We start from the raw sequence: 22,037 nt of genomic DNA, 5'->3' as shown, positions 1-22,037 counted from the left end.
ATTGGTGTCCATGTCAATCTGATAGTTGTAGTGTAATGCACACAGATGTAAACAGCCTTTTAGGTGCGAGCTGCCTGTAATTTTCAGCTCTTCTTCTAATTAGGTAGTCTGATTAGCACCCTCCTGTTAAGTGCTGCCCATGTCCCTTTGTTTACCCACACCGTCAGTGATTTGGATAGTACTACTGAGGGTCACACCACACAAGAACGTTTAAGGCATTTAATAGCGGTCCGAAAGCTGCTGGACGTTCCACAAGACAGGTACACAAAAGAGGTAAAGTAACCTATACTTAAATCCTTCCTTTTAGTGGATTCACAAAGAGTCAGACTTCAGAAATTGTAGGTAAATAGGGACTAAAACATGCTCATACTTAACTAGTCCAGAAAATGGGGCTGACAAGAATACAATATTTTACAGATAACCTACTTATCAGTGAAAGTCAACATTTCTAAAGCTTCTAACAAACACTGGTGACAATCAGCAAGACTCCCTATTCCATGTCCTTGGAAAGAAGTAGGGAGGAATGAGTTCTGCCGGTTTGTGATTAAATAGTTTCCCTGTTTGAATTGTATCAGGATCACAAGAAAAGTAAGCACCCGATGTCAGATTACAATAGACAGTAGGGTTCACATAAGTGTCTGTGACGCTGCCGTCTCTCTTGCAGTGCCTTAAGTAAACTGAATGTGTATTAACCTTGGGGTAGACAAATATATCATATGCATTAACATGGTATCGGAATGGCACATGCTCAGTGCTCAGAGGGCTTAGAGTCTGAGCCAATCTCTGTTAAAGCTCTTCAAAAATAGAGAGTTGAAGAAATTCCAAAGCTTTACATGTCAGAATCAAAATGTGGCGCCTTACATGTCAAAGATTAGTCTGTAAAAAAAACATCAACCACAAACAAAATGTTCAAAACTATTTTCACAAAAATAAATACATAAAAAAATCCATGCATACATCAAATTACAAATTAAGGTCATGATTTCGGACTGATGCAAGATAAGCAGGTAATGACAAGTCAGTTTAAACTACCTTTAACTAATTTCTGGGAGTGTTGGTAATAAAGACCTAGGGAAGTAATGCATTTCTCCACTTCTAATTAACCTGAACACCAGCTATTACTTTTGCTGATTGTCAGAATAAATGCCACCTCATTATATTAGTAAAGTAGGAAGTGCTGAACACTATTCCCGAAATGAATACAATTTAAAAGTAGATTTATTTGATTAAGATTTCCTTTTTGCTGGTTTGATGATTCATTTCCACTCTATAACCTCCCAGCCCAGCAGATTGAGCTTTTCTCATCTGGTTCGACAATTAAACAAGTGGGCGTTTAAAGCAAGGGCATAACAGAATTCAATCAACAGAAAGCAAGTATGGTCAATGAGGGGGAACCTTTACACATATTTACAAATCATGCTGGATAAACGATTATTCGTCTTAATGGGATTCATCACATTTGAAGGCAATTTCCCCTTCTAAGAGCTTTTTATCAGAAGCCCCATGTCATGGCTAAATATTATCTTAGACAGAATCAGGGCAAAGTTGACAAGGCCTACATATTCCCTTTTCAGTTTTAGAACAAGCCGAATATAAATGCATTGCTTGGTCAGAGAAATAAAAACAAAAATGAAGGGGGCAGGGTTCATTAAAGCCCAACATAAAAGTCAATAAACCTATAGCTGAAAGCTGGCACACAAAATTCCAGGGGCACCATGAATGCCACAGCCATTCTTGTGGTTTAATCCCGTTGCCTGGAGACTGACTATCAAAGAAACTTAATACTATAGGATTAGTAACTAGACTGTGTGACCTTTTCTGATTTTCAAGAAATACCTCAGCATTTAGCCCCTACATGTTGCTAAAAGATGACTCTGCAGCATCAGACGCACCTTTATGCTCAAACATATAACCCAACCTTTAAGAGAATATTTCATCTGCTGCATTATGGGGGGAGGGTCTTGATGGGTGACATTTAGGCCTACAGCCACATATGCAGCCTGAGATTCACCAGGGCCACCAAACCTGACAAAGAGTCCTTTCATCAGCAAGACAATGTCAGCACTTCAATTAGCAAGGCAGAGGCTGAAAGGAGATTATCAACCCCATTGTTGTTCGCTGGACAGCATCTCCTTAAAGTTTTTGTTAACCCCCAGCTTTCCTTCCCATTTTTCTTAATGAAATGCTACACATGCCAAGCAGAATTACCTTTGGCTATTTATTGCATTTAGTATTCTTTTACAACAGAACATGGAATCAAGCATGCTAGGGAATGATATATTAAAATAAATCCATCAGGTCTTAGGCTTAGCCATAGGCTTTACAAGTCTTACTTAAACTTCATATATTACTTTGCACATCCTGCAGACACATTCATATTAGAATAATAACACCAAAAACTGCAGGAAAGATATCTCAATCCTCATATAACCAACATCATTCGTCCCTACTTGGTTCTAAAAAAATACTTACATTTGCTTCTAATAAAATGCATGAATGAATTAACTAATGAATAAATAAAAGGGTGAGTAAATCAAAACCTGCATTAGATCTCAGGACTGCTCAAGCGGATGAAAACCAACAAACTAAAATCTATAATTTTGCAAGTTAAAATCTGTATCATATAATAAGATTGAAATAGCTGTTAGATGTGCCGAAAGTGATAATTTCCACGTTTTATCCACTATTGCATCACTAACCCACACCTGTGAGGCACTCTTTCCAGCACAGATTATGTATACCGTCACTGGCCCTTATTTCATTAAAAAAATGGGAGTGAATCGTCTCCTCCTTGTTTTGTTCTTGCTTTGTTATACAAGTTGTTGTAAGCATTACATTCCATGGTACCCTACAAACAGGGCCAAAAACCAGCCCACTCAACCAGGTGTTTGGTTTTCTGAATGAGGGCTGGCAATTCAGGCTATGCTATGTGACTGGGGAGATATCCAATTGGTCAGCATGCCAACAAAATAGATGTGCTTCCATATCCTAAGCCTGAAACCCTAAACCACACCACCCATCTCAGACATACGCATTAGATTTCCATTAGGCATGCTCGTGAAAAAAAGCATACCCACCCCCCATTGTAGTAGGTTTGACCTCATGCAGTACCTCAAGCTTTTAATCGACAGTTTAAAGATACCTATGAGCAGAGCTCCACAAACACACAGACTGTTGCAGGTCCGTAGCACATTTGGTGTCAGTCCCTAGCATTTTTTGTCCCCATAACTTTCATCTCAATCAGAAATTTGATTGCATGTCTAAATATATTTTTTCTGTTCATTCACTTTACAATAAGAGAACAATTTACTGCTTTCAGGGGATGTACAAAACCAGCTGACAGATTTCTAGAAGTAGCTGGCTTTTAAGTACAATAGAAACAAGCTCTAAATCTTGACTGTGGCAGCACATTCACATAAACTCGTTGACACTTAAATGTTCTTGTTATGAGTCACTTATAATAAATAGGCCTGCAGATTCAACAGCGCTTAGTATGGAAATCAAGCAGAGCGTTTAACCAAAGAACAGAAGATACTGAAGTCATGTAAAGTTGCTCTAATAATACAGTCTACATATATATTGACATTAAATTCCTGATGCAGAATAATGACTTCCAAGTTTCAAAATTCAAGGATTCAGCTTTCCTTACACGATTCAATTCACAACAGGCGTGGTTAAAAACCGACAACACGGGTTCATACAGGAGTGCCTTACATTTGACAGGGAAAATATAGAATTTCATCCAATTAATTGTCCATGCCGACGTGATTTAAAAAAGTGCTGAGAATATCACTCTGCTACATCATTAAGGATCCATGCCGGACAAGTCCAGATTGAGTGCCCTCCTACACATCCTGCATTGTCAATGTCACTGCTCAGAGAAAAAATGGACCTGCATTTCTTTCATTGCACTCTAAATGTTTTAACGACTCACAGTTGGCTAAAATCCCTTTTCTTTTTCACCTCTCAACGCATGGCACTGTGCCATCTGGCTGAAGTCAGGTCAATAAATAGAGAGGGCCTTCCTTCATTGTTCCAGTCCCAATTCAGGAACAAGACATTAGCAGCTTCTAAACAGGCATTCAGTCTGGTTTCTTGCATTAAGTGGTGAAACAAGCTCTTTAAAATAAAAATAAAAAACTGTAGTCCCCTCACTGAACCCCTCAGTGGGTTAATATGGGGTGAGGCACCCACACTATAGGGAGGACCAGAGATAACGGTATAATTTCATTTCTTATCTTTAATGCTGCTTGTTTGATAACTGATACTGGCTGGAGGGGAGGCAACCATTAGGTCTATGCCTTAAGCTGTGGACCCCCAGAAATGTAGTTTCTCCTATCATTCATCATCCTATGGGAGTTTTTGTTTTCCTCTCCTCCATGCCTAATGTATTTATTTATTTATTTATTTATTTTCCACTCCTTGCATTAATACTTCAATTTTGCAATGCGCTCTGTGGCTATCTGTGTCCAAGAGTAGAACCAGAGAGGTCAGTCAGAGTTTTGGCTTCACAGCTTCTTCCTTCACAGGAATTAGGCAGTGTCCGCATTTCTCTTTAACTGAGCAGTTGTAAGCAAACAGTATGCCGGAGATCCTGCTACAAGCATTTCAAGCAGAAGAGCCTGGAAACTAATTTCAAAAATGACATGTGGGTCATCAGGTAATGACGAGGTCGATCCGACAAACTACACATCCTCCCACAATATTGTAAATACTATAACAAAGCATTTCTGAAAGTGTGCATCACATACATCTTGCAGAACATGAATATGAAACCTCAATTTTCCAATCTGATAATGCATGTTTCTTTTTGAGATCGTAGAAGTATGGAGCTGCATTGGCACTCAGTGTAGACATGGGCGGAAAAAGGAATGCACTAGGAAGGGGGGTTTTTCCCCTCTTGGAATGAAAAGTTAAAACTAACATTGAACATTATTTCTCGAACGAAACATAAGAAATGCGAAATGTGCTTAGATTAGAGCTAAACAAAACAAATTTCAGGGCCTCTGTATACGTCATCCAAATACTGCACAGAAACGGTTCAGGTGGTAAAACATATTTATATATACTTCTAGAGACACACATACACTACTTGAAAAGGGGAAATGTTCATTCAATGAAATGTGGCTTGCACCTGGTAATAATGCAAGTTGCACGAAGAGCTGAGCATTCCTCTGCAATCATGTCAAAAGCAAGCCTTGCACATCTGTCATGTCTGTCATCCCAAATCTCTCACCCCAACCCCATTCCCTCCACGAATCTCCTCGAGACAACGGAGACATCGGCGAGACCCTCCCCTGATCTGTAAACACCTTTGTTTTAATCTCTCTTGCCCAGGGGAGACACCCATTTGACATCCTATAAATTCATATTTCCAAATTATGAAGTTGGGAATTGCGGAGAAATGTACACCTTTTAAAATGTTTATAAAGAAAGGTGCACAAACACTGATTTTCTATTCCCAAATTAGCCACTAACAACCTCAGACCATTTTCCTAATCCTACACCTACAGTAATGATGTATGTGGGTAATAACTGTCAATAGCTTGGTGGAGGGGGAAAAAATCCCACTTCATTTTTTATTCATAAAATAGTGAACAAAATAAAGGGATTGACTGAATGACCTATATACCCTCACCTAAAGGATTATTAGGAACACCATACTAATACTGTGTTTGACCCCCTTTCGCCTTCAGAACTGCCTTAATTCTACGTGGCATTGATTCAACAAGGTGCTGAAAGCATTCTTTAGAAATGTTGGCCCATATTGATAGGATAGCATCTTGCAGTTGATGGAGATTTGTGGGATGCACATCCAGGGCACGAAGCTCCCGTTCCACCACATCCCAAAGGTGCTCTATTGGGTTGAGATCTGGTGACTGTGGGGGCCAGTTTAGTACAGTGAACTCATTGTCATGTTCAAGAAACCAATTTGAAATGATTCGACCTTTGTGACATGGTGCATTATCCTGCTGGAAGTAGCCATCAGAGGATGGGTACATGGTGGTCATAAAGGGATGGACATGGTCAGAAACAATGCTCAGGTAGGCCGTGGCATTTAAACGATGCCCAATTGGCACTAAGGGGCCTAAAGTGTGCCAAGAAAACATCCCCCACACCATTACACCACCACCACCAGCCTGCACAGTGGTAACAAGGCATGATGGATCCATGTTCTCATGCTGTTTACGCCAAATTCTGACTCTACCATCTGAATGTCTCAACAGAAATCGAGACTCATCAGACCAGGCAACATTTTTCCAGTCTCCAACTGTCCAATTTTGGTGAGCTTGTGCAAATTGTAGCCTCTTTTTCCTATTTGTAGTGGAGATGAGTGGTACCCGGTGGGGTCTTCTGCTGTTGTAGCCCATCCGCCTCAAGGTTGTACGTGTTGTGGCTTCACAAATGCTTTGCTGCATACCTCGGTTGTAACGAGTGGTTATTTCAGTCAAAGTTGCTCTTCTATCAGCTTGAATCAGTCGGCCCATTCTCCTCTGACCTCTAGCATCAACGAGGCATTTTCGCCCACAGGACTGCCGCATACTGGATGTTTTTCCCTTTTCACACCATTCTTTGTAAACCCTAGAAATGGTTGTGCGTGAAAATCCCAGTAACTGAGCAGATTGTGAAATTCTTGGACCGGCCCGTCTGGCACCAACAACCATGCCACGCTCAAAATTGCTTAAATCACCTTTCTTTCCCATTCAGACATTCAGTTTGGAGTTCAGGAGATTGTCTTGACCAGGACCACACCCCTAAATGCATTGAAGCAACTGCCATGTGATTGGTTGATTAGATAATTGCATTAATGAGAAATTGAACAGGTGTTCCTAATAATCCTTTAGGTGAGTGTATATGACCTGAGATAAGGCACAGATGGTTATCATGGGCTTTTAAATGTGGATTCTTGCCTCATACACCTGCCTGTGATTACAAGACTACACCCACAGCAGAAGACTTTAAAATCCATGCCCCCATGCTGTAAAATGCACCGATAAAACTGTTAGTGGCCTCAGGGGCCTATTTTAGCAGAAGATGGATTGAAGCTGACTCCCGCTTCAGGTAATCAAAAGTGAACGTCTGCTTCTGAATTCCTGGTATCCATTTTGTGGTTGTGGTTATTGTGTTTTGGACCAGTGTCATTTATGGGACTAACCAGAATTAAATCTTTGAAATGGTCTGCACACATCAAAGTCATCAGCATAAGTGTTAAAAAGCAGATTAGCTCTTGACCAAGGAGATTAAAGTAAAGTCTTCAAGTAAATACATGGATTTTCAGATCACATCAGGTCAATTCATTTTAAAACTTGTACACCTTACATCTTTAACAGAGCCATTTAGAAATATTACCTTTTGTATGTAATACTACCATGTCTGTATTGCACAAAGCCTTTGTAAATCCTTTGTGCTCATACCAAGTTTACTTGCCTTCACCAAAGTAAAGAGGGCAGGCTTTGGTTGTGTTCATTTAACTTTCCTTTGATTTAATGAAAGAAAAAACTGTTCTACCTGAGTGCATCTCTAATTATATTGTTTACCGTACCCAGTAGACTATTACCCTGTACAAGCAAACACCATTTTAACAAGGGCAACTTTGCAGTGAGGAATCAAATTTCTTCCATAGATGCTAAATAATCCTTTGTACCCGGCAAATCGTCACCTGGTGTCCATGGAAACTATTCTACTACCCACATTACCCAGCATTCAGTTGTGCTCTAATAAGGGCCATAACTACACAAAAAGCTTAAACAAGAAAGCAAGTATCCTTAATCATTTCATTTAAGTGTTTTTACAATTCATAAAGAAGTTTACTTTATTAGACTACATGGGGACTTGATTCAAGTTTTCAAAATCATGAAAGGCATCAACCACATCAAACCAGAGTAGCTTTTCCAGATCAGCAGGGACACACGCACCCGGGGACACAAATGGAAATTGGGCTTAAAGGCATTCAAAATAGAAAAACAGGAGACACTTCTTCACACAGAGAGTCATCACAATCTGGAACAAACTCTCCAATGATGTGGTTGAAGCTGAAAATTTAGGAACATTCAAAAATAGTCTGGATCCTGGGATTATTAATGGACACCGAACGAGACCGATGGGTCACATGGCCTCCTCTCGTTTGTAAATGTTCTTATGTTCTTATTAGTTCATATCTAAACATTGGTTTGTATATGTAATGAATTCCCTTTCAATCAAATTTAAAATAATAGACTGAGACAGGGCTTTCCTAGCCAGAGTGACAGTCCATGAAAGTCTGACCTTGACAAGTTCAGATACTCATCACAAGCATAGCAAAAAAAAAACAGGTTTCAGATCAGATCAAATTCAACTCTTACAACAATGTCCCAGGATAAATCATTAAACTTACATTCAATAGGCTTTGTAAACGTTAACTTATGGAAACTCCACTTGGGAAACTAATAGAAAATTTAAACACAAAATACTTCATGACAGACTTGACCTGAATTTTGACACATATTTTGTTATTGCAGGTGCAGCAGTTAAAAACACTTATATTTTAATGCCCCAATTGGATCAACACTATAGGACAAGTTTCCAATCACAGTGCTCAAAGACCATTAATGGCAGCCACTTCAAAACTGAAACCCACCAAATTAAACTATGGACCACTAGCTGGAAATGTAAAAAGTGGGTTTAATTCAGTGTGCCTGTTGTCACCATGGAGATTATCACTACCAGATGAAATGTAGCCCTACTCAGAAGGAAGACCCTTGGGTCAAGCCAACGCTGAATAAAATAGTCAAGGGTAAAAAGTGACCCCCCAGAACACTGAACTGTCTCTTCCAGTGCTTTGCTGCCTCCACAAAAGTAAATGACAGTAGTCTCCTTGTGAGGTACAGAAAAAGCTGCCTCTCTCAGTATTCAAATCAGCTCTCTGGTGTCAGAGCACCAAGCTTCAATACAGTTGTGCACACAAATCCTTTATCCAAACAATGGGACGAAACCTCCACCATATTGGGTCCATCCGATTTGGCTACAGACAACAGACCTCCCATGCAGCGCAAACATTGGGAAAGGAAATTTCAAACTCCCTTGTACAGAGATCAGTGTATGTGGGATTCAAATAATCTACCAATAGTGAATGGATTGAAGTTAGGCTCCGCCCCCAACTGGTAAAAGATAACCTTGAAGAAATCGAATCGTGAGGACTAAGACGTGAGGTATTCTTTCATTTCTTTCAAAGCACTAATTAACATTGAGGACAGTCTCTGAGAAACGAAGGACAATACTCTTAAAATAACATTTGAAATTATCTAAATTCTTTGTGCGGTCTTCGAATGTTTATTGGATTCCCCCCGTTTTGGTGTTCGGGATACGGGAGACTGAGGCCCTGTTTAAACTCATTCAACTGTTCTTTATTCTCTCACACTACATGCTTTAATACTTTAAAAGACACCCAGTCTCTCCCAGAAGAGACTATATCAACATGATGAGATCAGCAGCCAAACTTCACTTGAGGCAGATTGAACCCAGACAAGGGAGGTAGATGCGTCAAATAACACAAGATATGGGGCCAGGTTTAAAATAGGTAATTGTGATCACTTTTCTGGCAAATGCTTAGCGTTAAAACAGCCTTTCTATCCGGCAGAAAAAGCAGTTTAAACTGATAATTTAACTTCCAATCATGAAATGACATCGTAACAAATACATAATGAAAATGGGTTTAAACAGATTTATCATTAAAAACATTGCCAAGCATTAGGTGCATATAGACAGACAATATAAATAAAACTGCTGAAAGCAAAAGGCGATTTTCAAAACAAATCTGTACACAGAAGTTATTTATAGTGTAAATGCCTTTTATGGGTGACATACCAACTGTCTATGAGTCGGAAACAATTAACCTTCTAGACAGCAATGTTCTTAACATTTAAAATAAATAACACGGGGAGCTACCAGTCAAACTCAGAAGCAACAAATTATCATTTTAACCCATCAGAAAAATGGTCCCTCAGCAGAAATCAGAAATCAGAGTAAGAATGAGGGACACTGTGCCACTGACCCCTACACTACACTGTTTGCATTTTAAAACTTTTGAGATGAATGCAGATTAATGTAATCTTGCCCCCAAGCTCCTGTAGGGTTTGAAGCCCAGCCTGGTCATATGGCCCATTCCTCACAATAGCAGTGGTGTGTGGTGTCTGAGCAGTGACAGGTGATGTAAAACACACCCAGCTCTGCAGACTGAACCTCTCAGCCACCCATGCACAGGAGCCCAACCTACAGCTGAGAAAACACCAAGACATTCTTGGTGGCCAAAAAGAATGTTTCTTCATTTATTTGGGTTCTTCGAGGCTTTCACCTTGATGCCTCAAATGGTTTGCCCCCCCACTTAGCACAAGTTAACTTTTGATGCAGGAGTACTTTTTAAGGCATTCTGGAGCCAATAACTATGTACGGACAAAGTCACATTTAAAATTTGCACATCTAACACCAAGACTCACTGTTGATCCTCAGCTAAGGGATGGTGAGAATGGGGGTAAGTTCATCAGGAAACACAACAAAAAAGGACTTGAGATAACTAAGAAGGTTCTGAGTGTACCATCATTACTTAAGACAGTAATGCATGACTAACAATGGCAATTACAGAACCTGGTCTCAGGCTGCAGGTACTAATTATGGTTTTCCTGTGGGCTCCGACAGCATTAGCCATTTGTTTTAAGAGCAGGTCAGGGTGCAAGAGCACACCTTTGAGATGATAAGTGCAGACAGCATGTAAAAACAAACAGCTGTTTTCATACCATCTGAGGGACTCTCTTGCATCTCTGTAAAAGGACAGAATGAACACAGAGCGCTAAAACTGGAGCCAAGGGAAAATAATGGACTTCAAAGAAGCAAAGCCATGAGTTAATGCCATGATTTGTTAAATGTTCAAAGCGTCAGTTCTCTGAGTGCATACTGCATCAAATCTTACATTTATTTAATTGTTTTAGTCGTGGTTGAAAATGTTGGATTGCTAAAACAAAAGTAACTTTTAAAAGAGCATTCAAGAGTCTAAACCCATTCTATAGTGGAAATTAAATGATTCATGACATGAATCTCTTGGAAGAACCCCAGGAGAAAAACATTCCAAAATGCATCGGAGCAAGCCCATCTTAGAAACATCCGAGCTTCCCATGAGTAGATGTCCATTGTGTATTACAGTGTGTTCAAACTAATGTCCCGAACAGCTGTCGCAGGGAACATCTGATATGGCTAAAATGGACATTAAGGCTAAAAATACCGCATGAGCCTGGTTTACAGGAGTGTCAGACATCTGTGTAAGCTTCACCCTCAATGAAGTCTGATGCAGGAAACAAGAACATGATAATGGGAGTTTCGCAAACAGATTAAGACAGAGTTTCAAATGCCCAGTATGTGTTAATCTTTTTGTGATGTCTGTGAGGTTATCTGTTAAGTATGTTTGGATCGTAAATTTAAATGCTGGCAAATAAGTGCAAGCTGTGGGAATGCTAGCCCACAGCCACATCTTTAACCCAGTCCCCTGAATCTCATCTCTGTTCGACACAATGCAAATCGGCCCCTTTGGGTGTGGGGAGAATCATGGGACTCCTCTTCATTTCGCTGAAGACAAAAAGGCCCAAGAATTCGGGTTGCATCTGATGATCTGACTGCCACATTCATTTCAAAGCAACACAAGAAGGCCTTCTTTCAGGATTGTGAAGAACTTGTGAACAAAAGTGGAGAAAAACATGTTCAATAGTAAACTAAACGTGCAGCTTGCATCTTCAAATAGAAAGCAATTTCATCTCCACAGACAATTCACATGAAAGAATGTTTCTGTGCAACACATTTTGTGTATATGTTTTCTTTTGCTTTTTAAGTCCTAAATATAAATATAGTTGAAAATGCCACTTGCGTATACAGGGAATAATACAATATAAACGCTGTGACTAACCCGTACACATATCAAACATCTGAATTTGGACCACCTAACAAGTTACAAAGTGACAGATATATGACAGTGAAGGGAGGGATGGTCCTTGCCCTGTCACGGTTTAAAAAACATACTGCTAAAATAAAGATTTTAAATAGAAATACAAATATGTCAGATGTCAAGCTACAAGTAGGACATTAACAAAAAGTCCAATCAAAAAAAAGAAACTGGAATGTACATATAAATCCTAAAAGGACACCACCAACTACAGCAAACATTAATATTTTATGATGGATATTGACCTTTCACACAGTAACAACAACTCCATCTCCATATAGTAAGTCTTTATTCAGTTCTACAGTTAAGACCAAGGGCTGAATGTAATTTAAGAAAATAGATTCATGTTTCACAGAGGCCGCGGTGCACGCACTCTGAGCCAGTTAACCATCTATCTTGAGCCTTCAGCTTTCACCTAAAAATGATCAGGTCTCTGAGTAGCCTACAGTTATGCTTGGAGCCCTGCCTAGAGAACGTCCTTGCACCTCTTTAAATGAAACTGGTCAGCTTTTAAGGCAGCTCAGGACCGAGGGTTGACCAATTCAGATAAATATGGGGGGACCAAAACAAAAGTTATTATTATGCTTATTTGGATACATTATTTGGATAAAACCAATTTCGAATAAAAAGTAAGGTGATGACAACACTAGAAATACAAGTTTAAAATCAAGATCATGTGCAAGCAAGTTCAGTATTCACTCCCAAATGATTTGTCCACTTCTGTCCTGCACATACATACCAGAAGAATAGGTAAAATATTTGGTGTCAGTTTTGACATTTGCATGTCCACACAAGTGTCTCACACCAACAGCAACTAAACAGGAAGCAGCCCAGCTGTCTTCAGAGTGATCCGGATATGGGAATGGTGGTTAAATGAAGGGGAGATATTTAGCATTAGTCATAAGTTTCCTCTTCACAATTTTTTTCCACAACTACGTAGGTCCAGGACATGCAATAAGTGAGTGATGATCAGATGGAACATCTTACTGGAGGATATACTCTGTCCTTGCATTATACCATTGCAACTGCCTCATTTCCCAGCATTTATATAACTATTTAACATCCAGACCATTTTTATAAACAAATTATAAACTTTTGAATTGCAGTTTCTCTTTTAATTATAGTTTCTGGATTCCCTCAAATGCTACCGTTAGTTTAGTGCCACTTTGTAGATATTGTTCCTGGACAATTAAGCCTGTCATGCTACATGTTTTCCCTCTTACACATTCATCTCCTTGAGCCCCTTATGAAACAAAGTGGTTTCTCAAGCACAAACCACGAGCTTGTGAAGCAGTAAGTTGTAGAGAGAATGTGGTTGTTTAAACTTGTAGCTCCATAAGCACCAGGAAAACACAGACAAAAACACACAGTTGGTCACAAGAGAAAAGGAGAGTGACTTCCTTTAAAAATCTGTGGGAACATTACAACCTATATGACAGTCTATGTTGGGAAAACTATTAAAAACTGTTACACATGCACCATAAACAATATATTTAAAATATACTGTGATGAAATACATAAAGTCCCTGAGAAACTAACAGCACTAAAATCAAGAATAGTTATATTAATTAACAGCTATATTAAGTACACCTTCCTTAAAATGAGTATTGACAGGATTCACTCTGAATGTGAGGTAACTGAGTGGTATAAACATATTTTTTCGTGGGTCTAAACAAAATAAACAACCTTGCAGAATATGTACATAACTTGCAAACAATCATAAATGCTTAAAAGTTTATAATTTACATTGAAGGCATTTCACCCCCAACTAAGTAATGTCAAAAGGGGTTATCGGGTTATCATCCAATCTGCTCTAAACACCTGTGTCAGCGTTTCTCAGCTCTGATAATGACCCCCTCCAGAGTCTGCCAGAGTCCTAAAAAGCCTTTTGACCACTTTTTTTTTTGACAATCTGTTTATTGACTGGAAAATCCATGGATTACTGAAACCGATGAAACTGCTGAGCCAGAAGGGAGTGTATTCAGGGCCCACACACTCGTATATCCTTATGGAAACTGTCATTGACCTACGGGACTTTCACAGAATCTTGTGGTCCCAGACTCGCAGATGTTCCCCATTTCAAAACTGACCTTTGCGAGATGAAGATTGTCTCTGGAAAGTATTTTAAAGTCATTCAAAGGCAGATTTATCACACAAAAGAGGTCTTAAGCAAAGTGTGCTGAAGTTGCTCTTTGTTATACCAAGACGATGAAAACAAATACAGTTTACGTCCTTTGAGTTACACGGTCTAATCTGTCTATTGTCCTCAGGCAAACAAAACGAAGGCCGAGATAAAATATTGTTAAAAGAAGCCTTAACAAGGACAAATTTGAGTTAAATAGTCTGGCATGCTGGGATAGCGGGAACGCATGGTAGCGATATTAACAATTCAGTGTTGGTTCTTCAGAGATTCAGCGAAACAAGTCCAGGCATTCTTTCCAATTTTAACAACTGCACTCCACCTCAAAAAATGGATCAAGTCAGATCAAGTTTAAGCGTCTGAGTGAGGTCTTAAAAAAAAAAAAAACAACCTTAACCTTAACAAAAGCATATTCATACCCAAGGATACAAATAAAACAATTGTACTCTACAATTTATGTATAAAACAAACGAAGAGCTGTTCATTCTCCAAACAAGTGGAATAGGACAGTTTGTGTTTTTTTAGAATGTCATCATTTCATTTCAACTATGAACCTCCCACACGTGAGATGCATTTCGGTGACCAATTTTGAATTGAAAAAAGAAATGTGGTTCAAGTTAGGCCGGAATCAGACTCTATATAGCAGATAACCATTCATTGAAATGTCACATTAGTACAACCACCTGAAATTCCTCACTAGTCTCAAGCCGCACAGCTTGCATTTAAACCTGCAAACCCCAGGATGTAACAAAGACTCATCCCACTGTCTGAAGCTACTAGTTATAGGGCATTTAATACTCATAATCATCTTTTACTAGGGGTAGACCTGTTTGATGTTGTATATTATTTGAAATGTACACATTCTAACTAGGGTTTTTACTTGTTTTCATTTATCCCTGCCTTTAAAGCTGCAATCAACTATCATTAAGCATTGTGCCTTTTTTCCAATTCATAGAAATCTACAAATAGCACAAGTGAGATACACGATATTACAACATTGTGCCTTGGGAGACAACACAATAAAAACATAATAGTACCAGAAAGTACAAATCACCAACATGCACAATTTTTTATCCTTCTGCTTGCATGATTGCTGTAATGAAAGGTAAGGGACAGGTGATGTCTTTAGGTGAGGCCTAAAGGGGGAAAAAAGGGAATGTTCAATTAAAATAATGACCTGAGCTCCCAATAAAATAGAAATCAACAGGTTAAATTGTAGACTCTCTTGCTCACTGACTAGACATGAAACCAAAGAGTTGGCAATGGATGTTTTAGGTTTGCCACAACAGCAACACCTGGAGTTTACCAGGCTCCTACAAGACTGTGCAGGATTCCACACAGGCTGAGGGAGTCCTTTGGTTGATGCCAATTCTCCATTGTTTCATTTCTGGTGTTCAGTATTGCCAGTATAGAACAGAGACAACAAGTCTCACAATCATGACTCCAAGTAAATTCTTGTTGCCTTTGGTTTTAGTTTTCAAGTTCACAAGTAATTTGGTGACTAAAAACTGCCGATAGAGACCAAATGATAAGGGTAAGATGCTTGATAAAGAACAGATGCTGTTACAGGCCTGAACCCATAAGGGTGTTCTTCTCAAGACAATAGAATGCCTTATTACACAGAGACAACTCTTGATCATCTAGGACAGGGCCACAGGCATGTGTAATTAAAAGGGGCTAAATATATATAAAGATAATGATAAACCTCCTACTGAAACACACCGCACTTTCACTTCAAGAAGAAAGTGACAAGATTTAATATAACCTCAGACGTCATGCAGATGCTTCGCAAAGAAAAAAAAAATAATAATGTTGATTTACCGGTGTCGCAAGAATCAAGTACCAGTTGGCATTTAAGAGTCTGATCCCTCAGCTTTAAATAACTGTCATAGTAAGTGGGCTATTGCTTTTAGCAGGAAGTTTAAACCCATCAATATTCACAGTACGTGGTCCACAGAATACCTTACAAATGAATAGCATGAAGGCAGGGGCAAATTAGTGTCCAATCAAATACATGCAGGTTGCCCTAATGGATATACATTAGATTTAACAAAGTAAAGGTGCTTTAAAAACAACTTTTGGGGGGCTGGACTTAGATTGCCTTAACTCCATAATGTACATCAGAAGAGATTTCCCTCTTTTCCCTTCCTGCCAAATGTAGTCACGATAACCTCCAGGGTTACACCACATAATGTAGACAACACTAAAAGCAGAAAAATCATAACATGTTACCACATAGTGGCTTGAGGTTTCTTACCATTGGAAGTTGCAGATGGACTCCAATTAAAAACAAAAACATGGTTTACAGACCAAACTAAACAGGAAAATGTTTGTCTCTGTTAGGCAATCAGTCAGTCTGTTCTTCTATCAAGCTCAACAATATTAAATTACAAGCAATTGGAGCAATAATAATAATGGAAATAAAACTATTATGATTATTATTATTTTCCCTCTGCAGAAAGGAAGCCTTTTCACATTTCTCTATGGAATTGCTTTGACATGTGAAAGGTGGAGTATCTTGTTTGCAGTAATTTCTTCGTGTGAGATCTCAGTTCACAGTTAGTTAAACCAGTAGGGTGTCCTCTTGCAAATAATATTTCCTCAGGGCATAACAAAATGAAATCCACACAAGCAAAAGCTTATTGGCACTCAACAAATATTAGAGGGTGATTGCCTAATACTTTACAAACTTGCACTTACAGAGCAAGTAACTTACCTACAACGTTTCATTGAGTGACTACCACACTAGTCAAAATGCTAGTAATGATCCACACCCTTTATGACCAAATTAAAATACACATTGGTTATTAATATGGATATTGGCAACTTCATTCCATGTCACCCGATCACTTCTTTCCTGCCCGCTTTAAATAGGCATCTGCCCTGCCCACAAATTGAGCATTAACAAAATACCAAGTGCAGATTAAAAAGCGATTACGGCTGCGAATTCACAGTTTTAGTAACACCAGTTCTGAACTTCCTCCGCAGCAGTCAGACACCAGTGTGCCATGCTTTTTTCAAAAGGCATTCCTTCAATGAATGCAACACCATCGGTTAACACCCCATCATTCAAGTGAAGCAAAATATTGACTTCGTGAAAATGTGAGCGTAGTACATACTTTCATTTACTGGGTACTGTTATAGAGGGAAAAAGCAACTGCGCATAAATAGGTGAAATATTTAAGACATTCTGATACAGTTATTTGAAGCAAAAGACAACACAACAGTAGTGGCAGCCTGAAGACGGTGTGTCATAGGAGATTCAGTCAAAACTTTAAAGAACAGGATGTTCTAAAAGCACTGTTCAAGTAATAATTGAAGACAGAAAACTGTAATGGCGTCATTGAGTCCATACGTTTCTTGTGTATTGTGAGAGCTCATGATGCATTCATTGTGAAGGTAATGTCAAAGCAGCCATAGCATTATACTCCCCATCAATCAAATATTTATGGGCAACAACTATCAGTTTCTTCCTGCCGTACATCTGACAGCTGTGTAAGACGTTTATGTAAATTAGATGTGGTAGCTCTGCTGGGCTAAATAATTTAAATGTAATAAGAAAAACTGGCCTTGTGCATCTGAAACAAACGTAGTGAATAGAAAAGAAGCGTTGCATTCAATGTCAACTTCCAAAGTCAACTTCCAAAGATGAGTCCTGTCAACACACACAAGAGTATGTCTGCAAAAGTATCTTTAGTACAACCCATGTACCAACAGACACAAAGGGACCTGCAGAATGCATTTAAGGGGTTAACTCTTGCAATTGCAAAGGTTTAATAATTACTGAAGGGACTTTCTTTGTCTAACCAAGAAAGGTCAATTACTGAAAGAATGTAACTTCCCATGGCACGTTTTTCCAAACTATCAATAAAGGAACTTATACATATAGGCCTATATATATATATATATATATATATATATACACACACACATATCAATGTATTGTTATTTATTAGGTATTTCAGCTTTATTCATTTTTCTTGAAAGCACACTCTTGTTGACTGGAATCAGAGCATAATCATTTCATAGATTATATATATATATATATATATATATATATATATATATATATAACAGACTCATTGATCACTACTTTCTACTCAGAGAGGATTCAGAAATTCACTGTGATTTGAAGAGAGAAAGTGTTTTCTTTTGGGAGTATTATTATAAAAGTAAAGGCAATGAGAAAGATAAGAGAACAAGGTTTTGCACAGCTTTTGGCAGCACTACAAAGTGCTGGTACCATCTGCAGATAAAGAAGCCACTGCAAACATATCTGCTTTGATTTGCAATCTCTCTTCAATAGCACACTTAGTTTATTGACATTAAGTGGTATCACCACAGTAAAGATGTGTTATTTATGAGTTTATTGATGGTTTGGGTTTCCCTTTGGCCTATTTATACCCCTTAGATCATATATGTAATGAATAATGAACAAGAGTATTCAATTGTAATTATTTGATCATACTTGTAGACACAAAAATCTGCAGAAAATATAATGCAATTAATCGTTGTAGACCCTGCAGAAAACAAAAAGTATGACAAAAAGGTGACCCATTTATTTCCACTGGCAAAATCATTAACATTTGCATATTTACTATTTAGGGAATATTATAAATACTTAAACTTGGGGTTGTAACCCTTTCTACACATATGCTAATTATGTGCACTTATATCAACAAGCCTGTTTGTTTTGCTGTCAGTATCAATGTGGTTCTTCCCAATAGTTCACTAGATAAGCACAGAAAAATGCATTTATCTGATTAGATGTGAATTTGTAACCTTTGCTTGTCAAGTCCATTGCACACACTAGGTGATGCTTTGGCAAAAGTCAGAGCAAATTTGAGAAAAGCACTAGACTACATAATTATTTTTCTTCCCACTAAAGTTTCTTTAGAGATTTCATGGGGCAAGAACTGCATTATTCCCTTCACTGTTTATTTACTTAAAGACAGGAAAGCATTCTCCAAAACATTTCAGTAGAGGTTCACATCAAACCATCTTAGAGATTCAACTTTTTTCTAATGCATTATTCTCACAAACATGCTGGCTTGGGAATTGATGTTAGTCTGGGTTGTTATGCATTCTCAATTGTGATGTTTCAAAGGTCAGACGTTTCAAAAGAAAAGCTTTTCTTTCACAGTACACGATGCGCTGCTGCTGTCACCACCAACCCCCTCCCAAAAATAAACAAAAAGAAAGAAAAGGCAGAAAAGAAAAAGCATCCTCGTCTACAGACCTGACTGTACTCATCCGTTTGATGCTAACACTTCAACTCTGTTAAACCGACAATCCCAAACAATTTTCAGCGCACTAATAGACACTACTAATCTTTAGACAATATTTTTTTCTCCAAGATGATTTGCTTCATTGTTAAATGACCTACAATGCACAATAGTAATAAGCATTTTTTTTTCTGATTATATATGTGATTTCTAGCTTTCTGAATTTAAAAAGTAAGAATTCTGGGACTAATGTTATATATATAGTCCCCAAAATTGATGGAAATATATTATATACATACACACTTTTTTTATTTTTTATTAATAGCTTGATTGATATAACAATAATTTAGAAAGCATCCAACGGATGGAGTCCTGCCAAAACATTATATTTGTCACAAATAGAAAAAAAGCAAACATAAAATCACTTTCCGACAAAACCATATTCAAAAAGAAAAGAAACTTCATATTAAGTAACTAAATATCCCACAATGGAAACTAGCGAGCTATTCTGACAGCAGATGCATCCCTTTTTTGATCACTAAGATGGGGGTTATGGAAATCATGTGTTTTTTTGTTTGTTTGTTTGTTTTTTATAATAATAATAATAATAATAATAATAATAATAATAATAATAATAATAATAACGTTTAGTAGTCTCTGTATTCTGTATAAACTCCTAAACAATAAAATTGCAGAAGATGTCCATTAATATATAAACCAGTGCGCTTTTACGTTGGTTATGTAGGTTGAGAAAGAAAAAATGTCTACCCAGCTAACCATATAACATTGCCGCAAGGTTGCGTGTTAGCTGGCTAATAACTTGCATCAGAAACAGGACTTCTCAGCTACATTGTCATAAAATCAACTACCATCATGTTATCGGGGGGATTATCACAAGGAGTTTTTTGTTTGTTTGTTGTTACAAAAGTTTAAACGCACCCCCCACCACCACCACTAGCACATCATAAAGTTACAACACAAACAGCAACAATGAAACAAATCTATACAAAACCATAATCATCAACTATAGGCAATGAAATGAGTGAAACCGGTGGTAGAGTAGAGTAGTAAAAACAGGGTGCACACTGAAGGCAAGGGATTTCCTCCCCAAGGGAAATAATGAGCTCAAGTGCAGGACGCTATATAGTGTTCCCACCATTTACAATCAATTCGCTTTGTCCTAATTGATGCCATATTCAAATCTAGCATTTAACCTTGCAAAACTATTTCGAAGACTTAAATCACCAGCAAAAACCACTTACAAGAAAGTCACAACTTAATTAGGTTTTAATGGAGTCACAGTTCCCCCACAGCCCTCAGGGTCAAGGTAATAAACGCTCAATAGGTCATCTCACTCAATCAGACATATTTTAGGATATTTTAGGATCCTCACGCAGTCTTACCTGGCCACTGCGATTGAACCGAGGCCACCGCAAACAGGACAAAGCACATGAGCGGCTCCAGCCACTGGGGACACCTGCAATGAAGGGGGAAAAGAGGGGTTTGCTTTGCATTTCTCCCACTTCCAACTTTTCCCCTCTGTTAAAAATGCAGATCACTGAAATACCTTGTGTGCATCGCAGCTCTAGTCTTGGTCACATAGGTTCTATAGAAATGAATGAGAAGTAATAGTTTTGCGGCGCTCCGTCTGGATTTGGAGTGCCTCCGAGCCGGTGGAACAGCTGATGTGACTGGGATATGAAACTACAAACCGTGGAGGAGAAGGGAAAAAAGAAAAAAGAAAAGAAAAGTGCAGAGCTGTGTCTGATAATGGGAGAGAGTCCCTCTGGGTCCTAACGCCCCCTGACTCCGTCTCTGAGCGCCACTGTGATTGACAGGTTGCAGGAGAAAGTTATTCGTATCACTCCACTTAAAAAAAAAAAAAACAACAACCAAAAAACAGGAGGCATACAAATATGAAATATTAAAAGAATGACCATAGGAGAACAGATGTGCAAGCAGCCACCGTCAATACATGTCCTTAGTTAGACAAAATCCATAAGGAAAGTCCTTCAAATACCACCTACTTTTAAAAGTGTTGAACTGTTATTTTCATCAGTAAATAGCAAAAGCATCAGATGCATTGTGATAAATCGAGACAAATCATATATATATATATATATATATATATATATATATATATATATATATATATATATATATATATATATATATATAATGTGTGTGTGTGTGTGTGTGTGTGATACAATATATGCATGTAAAAAAAGTGCTTTTGAAGTTTGAATGTGCCAGTGATACAGCACTACACTTTTGGAAAGGTGCTTAAATGTATCTATACATAGATCTATAGAAATCTAAAAGGTTTATCTTCACATAGTTGGCAACTTTGTTTTATTGGGTTAATACATTAATGTCACGTTATCAATTTAATTAATCAATTAAGTATAGCTTTACATAACAGTGGCTTCTCTGAGAGGTATGAGCCACTTTGTCAGCACCACATTTTCTAATTTGCGTCAATGAGCCCATGGGTTTGACCCCCATTATTTCATCAGCACTTTAAGAGGATTGATCTTGAATAGATGGATGGCATGTTTCACATTTCATTCATGTTTCACAGAGTGGACTTGGAGGAAGTAATTAAAGCACAACGCTTTGATCTTTGCCTCTTTGGATTCGTCTAATGTGGATGTTTTGTGTGAGCACATGGATCAAAAGAAAAAAACAACACACTTTGCACATCACACAT

At 38.2% G+C, this 22,037-nt stretch overlaps 1 protein-coding gene across 1 annotated transcript in view; it reads right to left on the bottom strand.

The window, feature by feature from the left end:
• col18a1b (collagen type XVIII alpha 1 chain b) overlaps window positions 1-21,084 on the bottom strand; it is a 92,638-nt gene extending 71,554 nt beyond the window's left edge. The window contains exons 1-2 of the mRNA XM_066687279.1: window positions 20,895-21,084; window positions 20,731-20,804 (exon numbers count right to left, since the gene is read on the bottom strand). Coding sequence (XP_066543376.1) covers window positions 20,731-20,804; window positions 20,895-20,905 — 85 coding nt within the window. The 5' untranslated portion in view covers window positions 20,906-21,084. The remainder of the gene's footprint in view (window positions 1-20,730; window positions 20,805-20,894) is intronic.
• Between the last annotated feature and the right edge of the window lie 953 nt (window positions 21,085-22,037).

The sequence above is a fragment of the Amia ocellicauda genome, chromosome 16 (assembly GCF_036373705.1).
Source record: "Amia ocellicauda isolate fAmiCal2 chromosome 16, fAmiCal2.hap1, whole genome shotgun sequence".
Classification (NCBI taxonomy): domain Eukaryota; kingdom Metazoa; phylum Chordata; class Actinopteri; order Amiiformes; family Amiidae; genus Amia; species Amia ocellicauda.
Note: the sequence above shows the minus strand (reverse complement) of the source record. Positions and strands in the feature narration are given on the sequence as shown.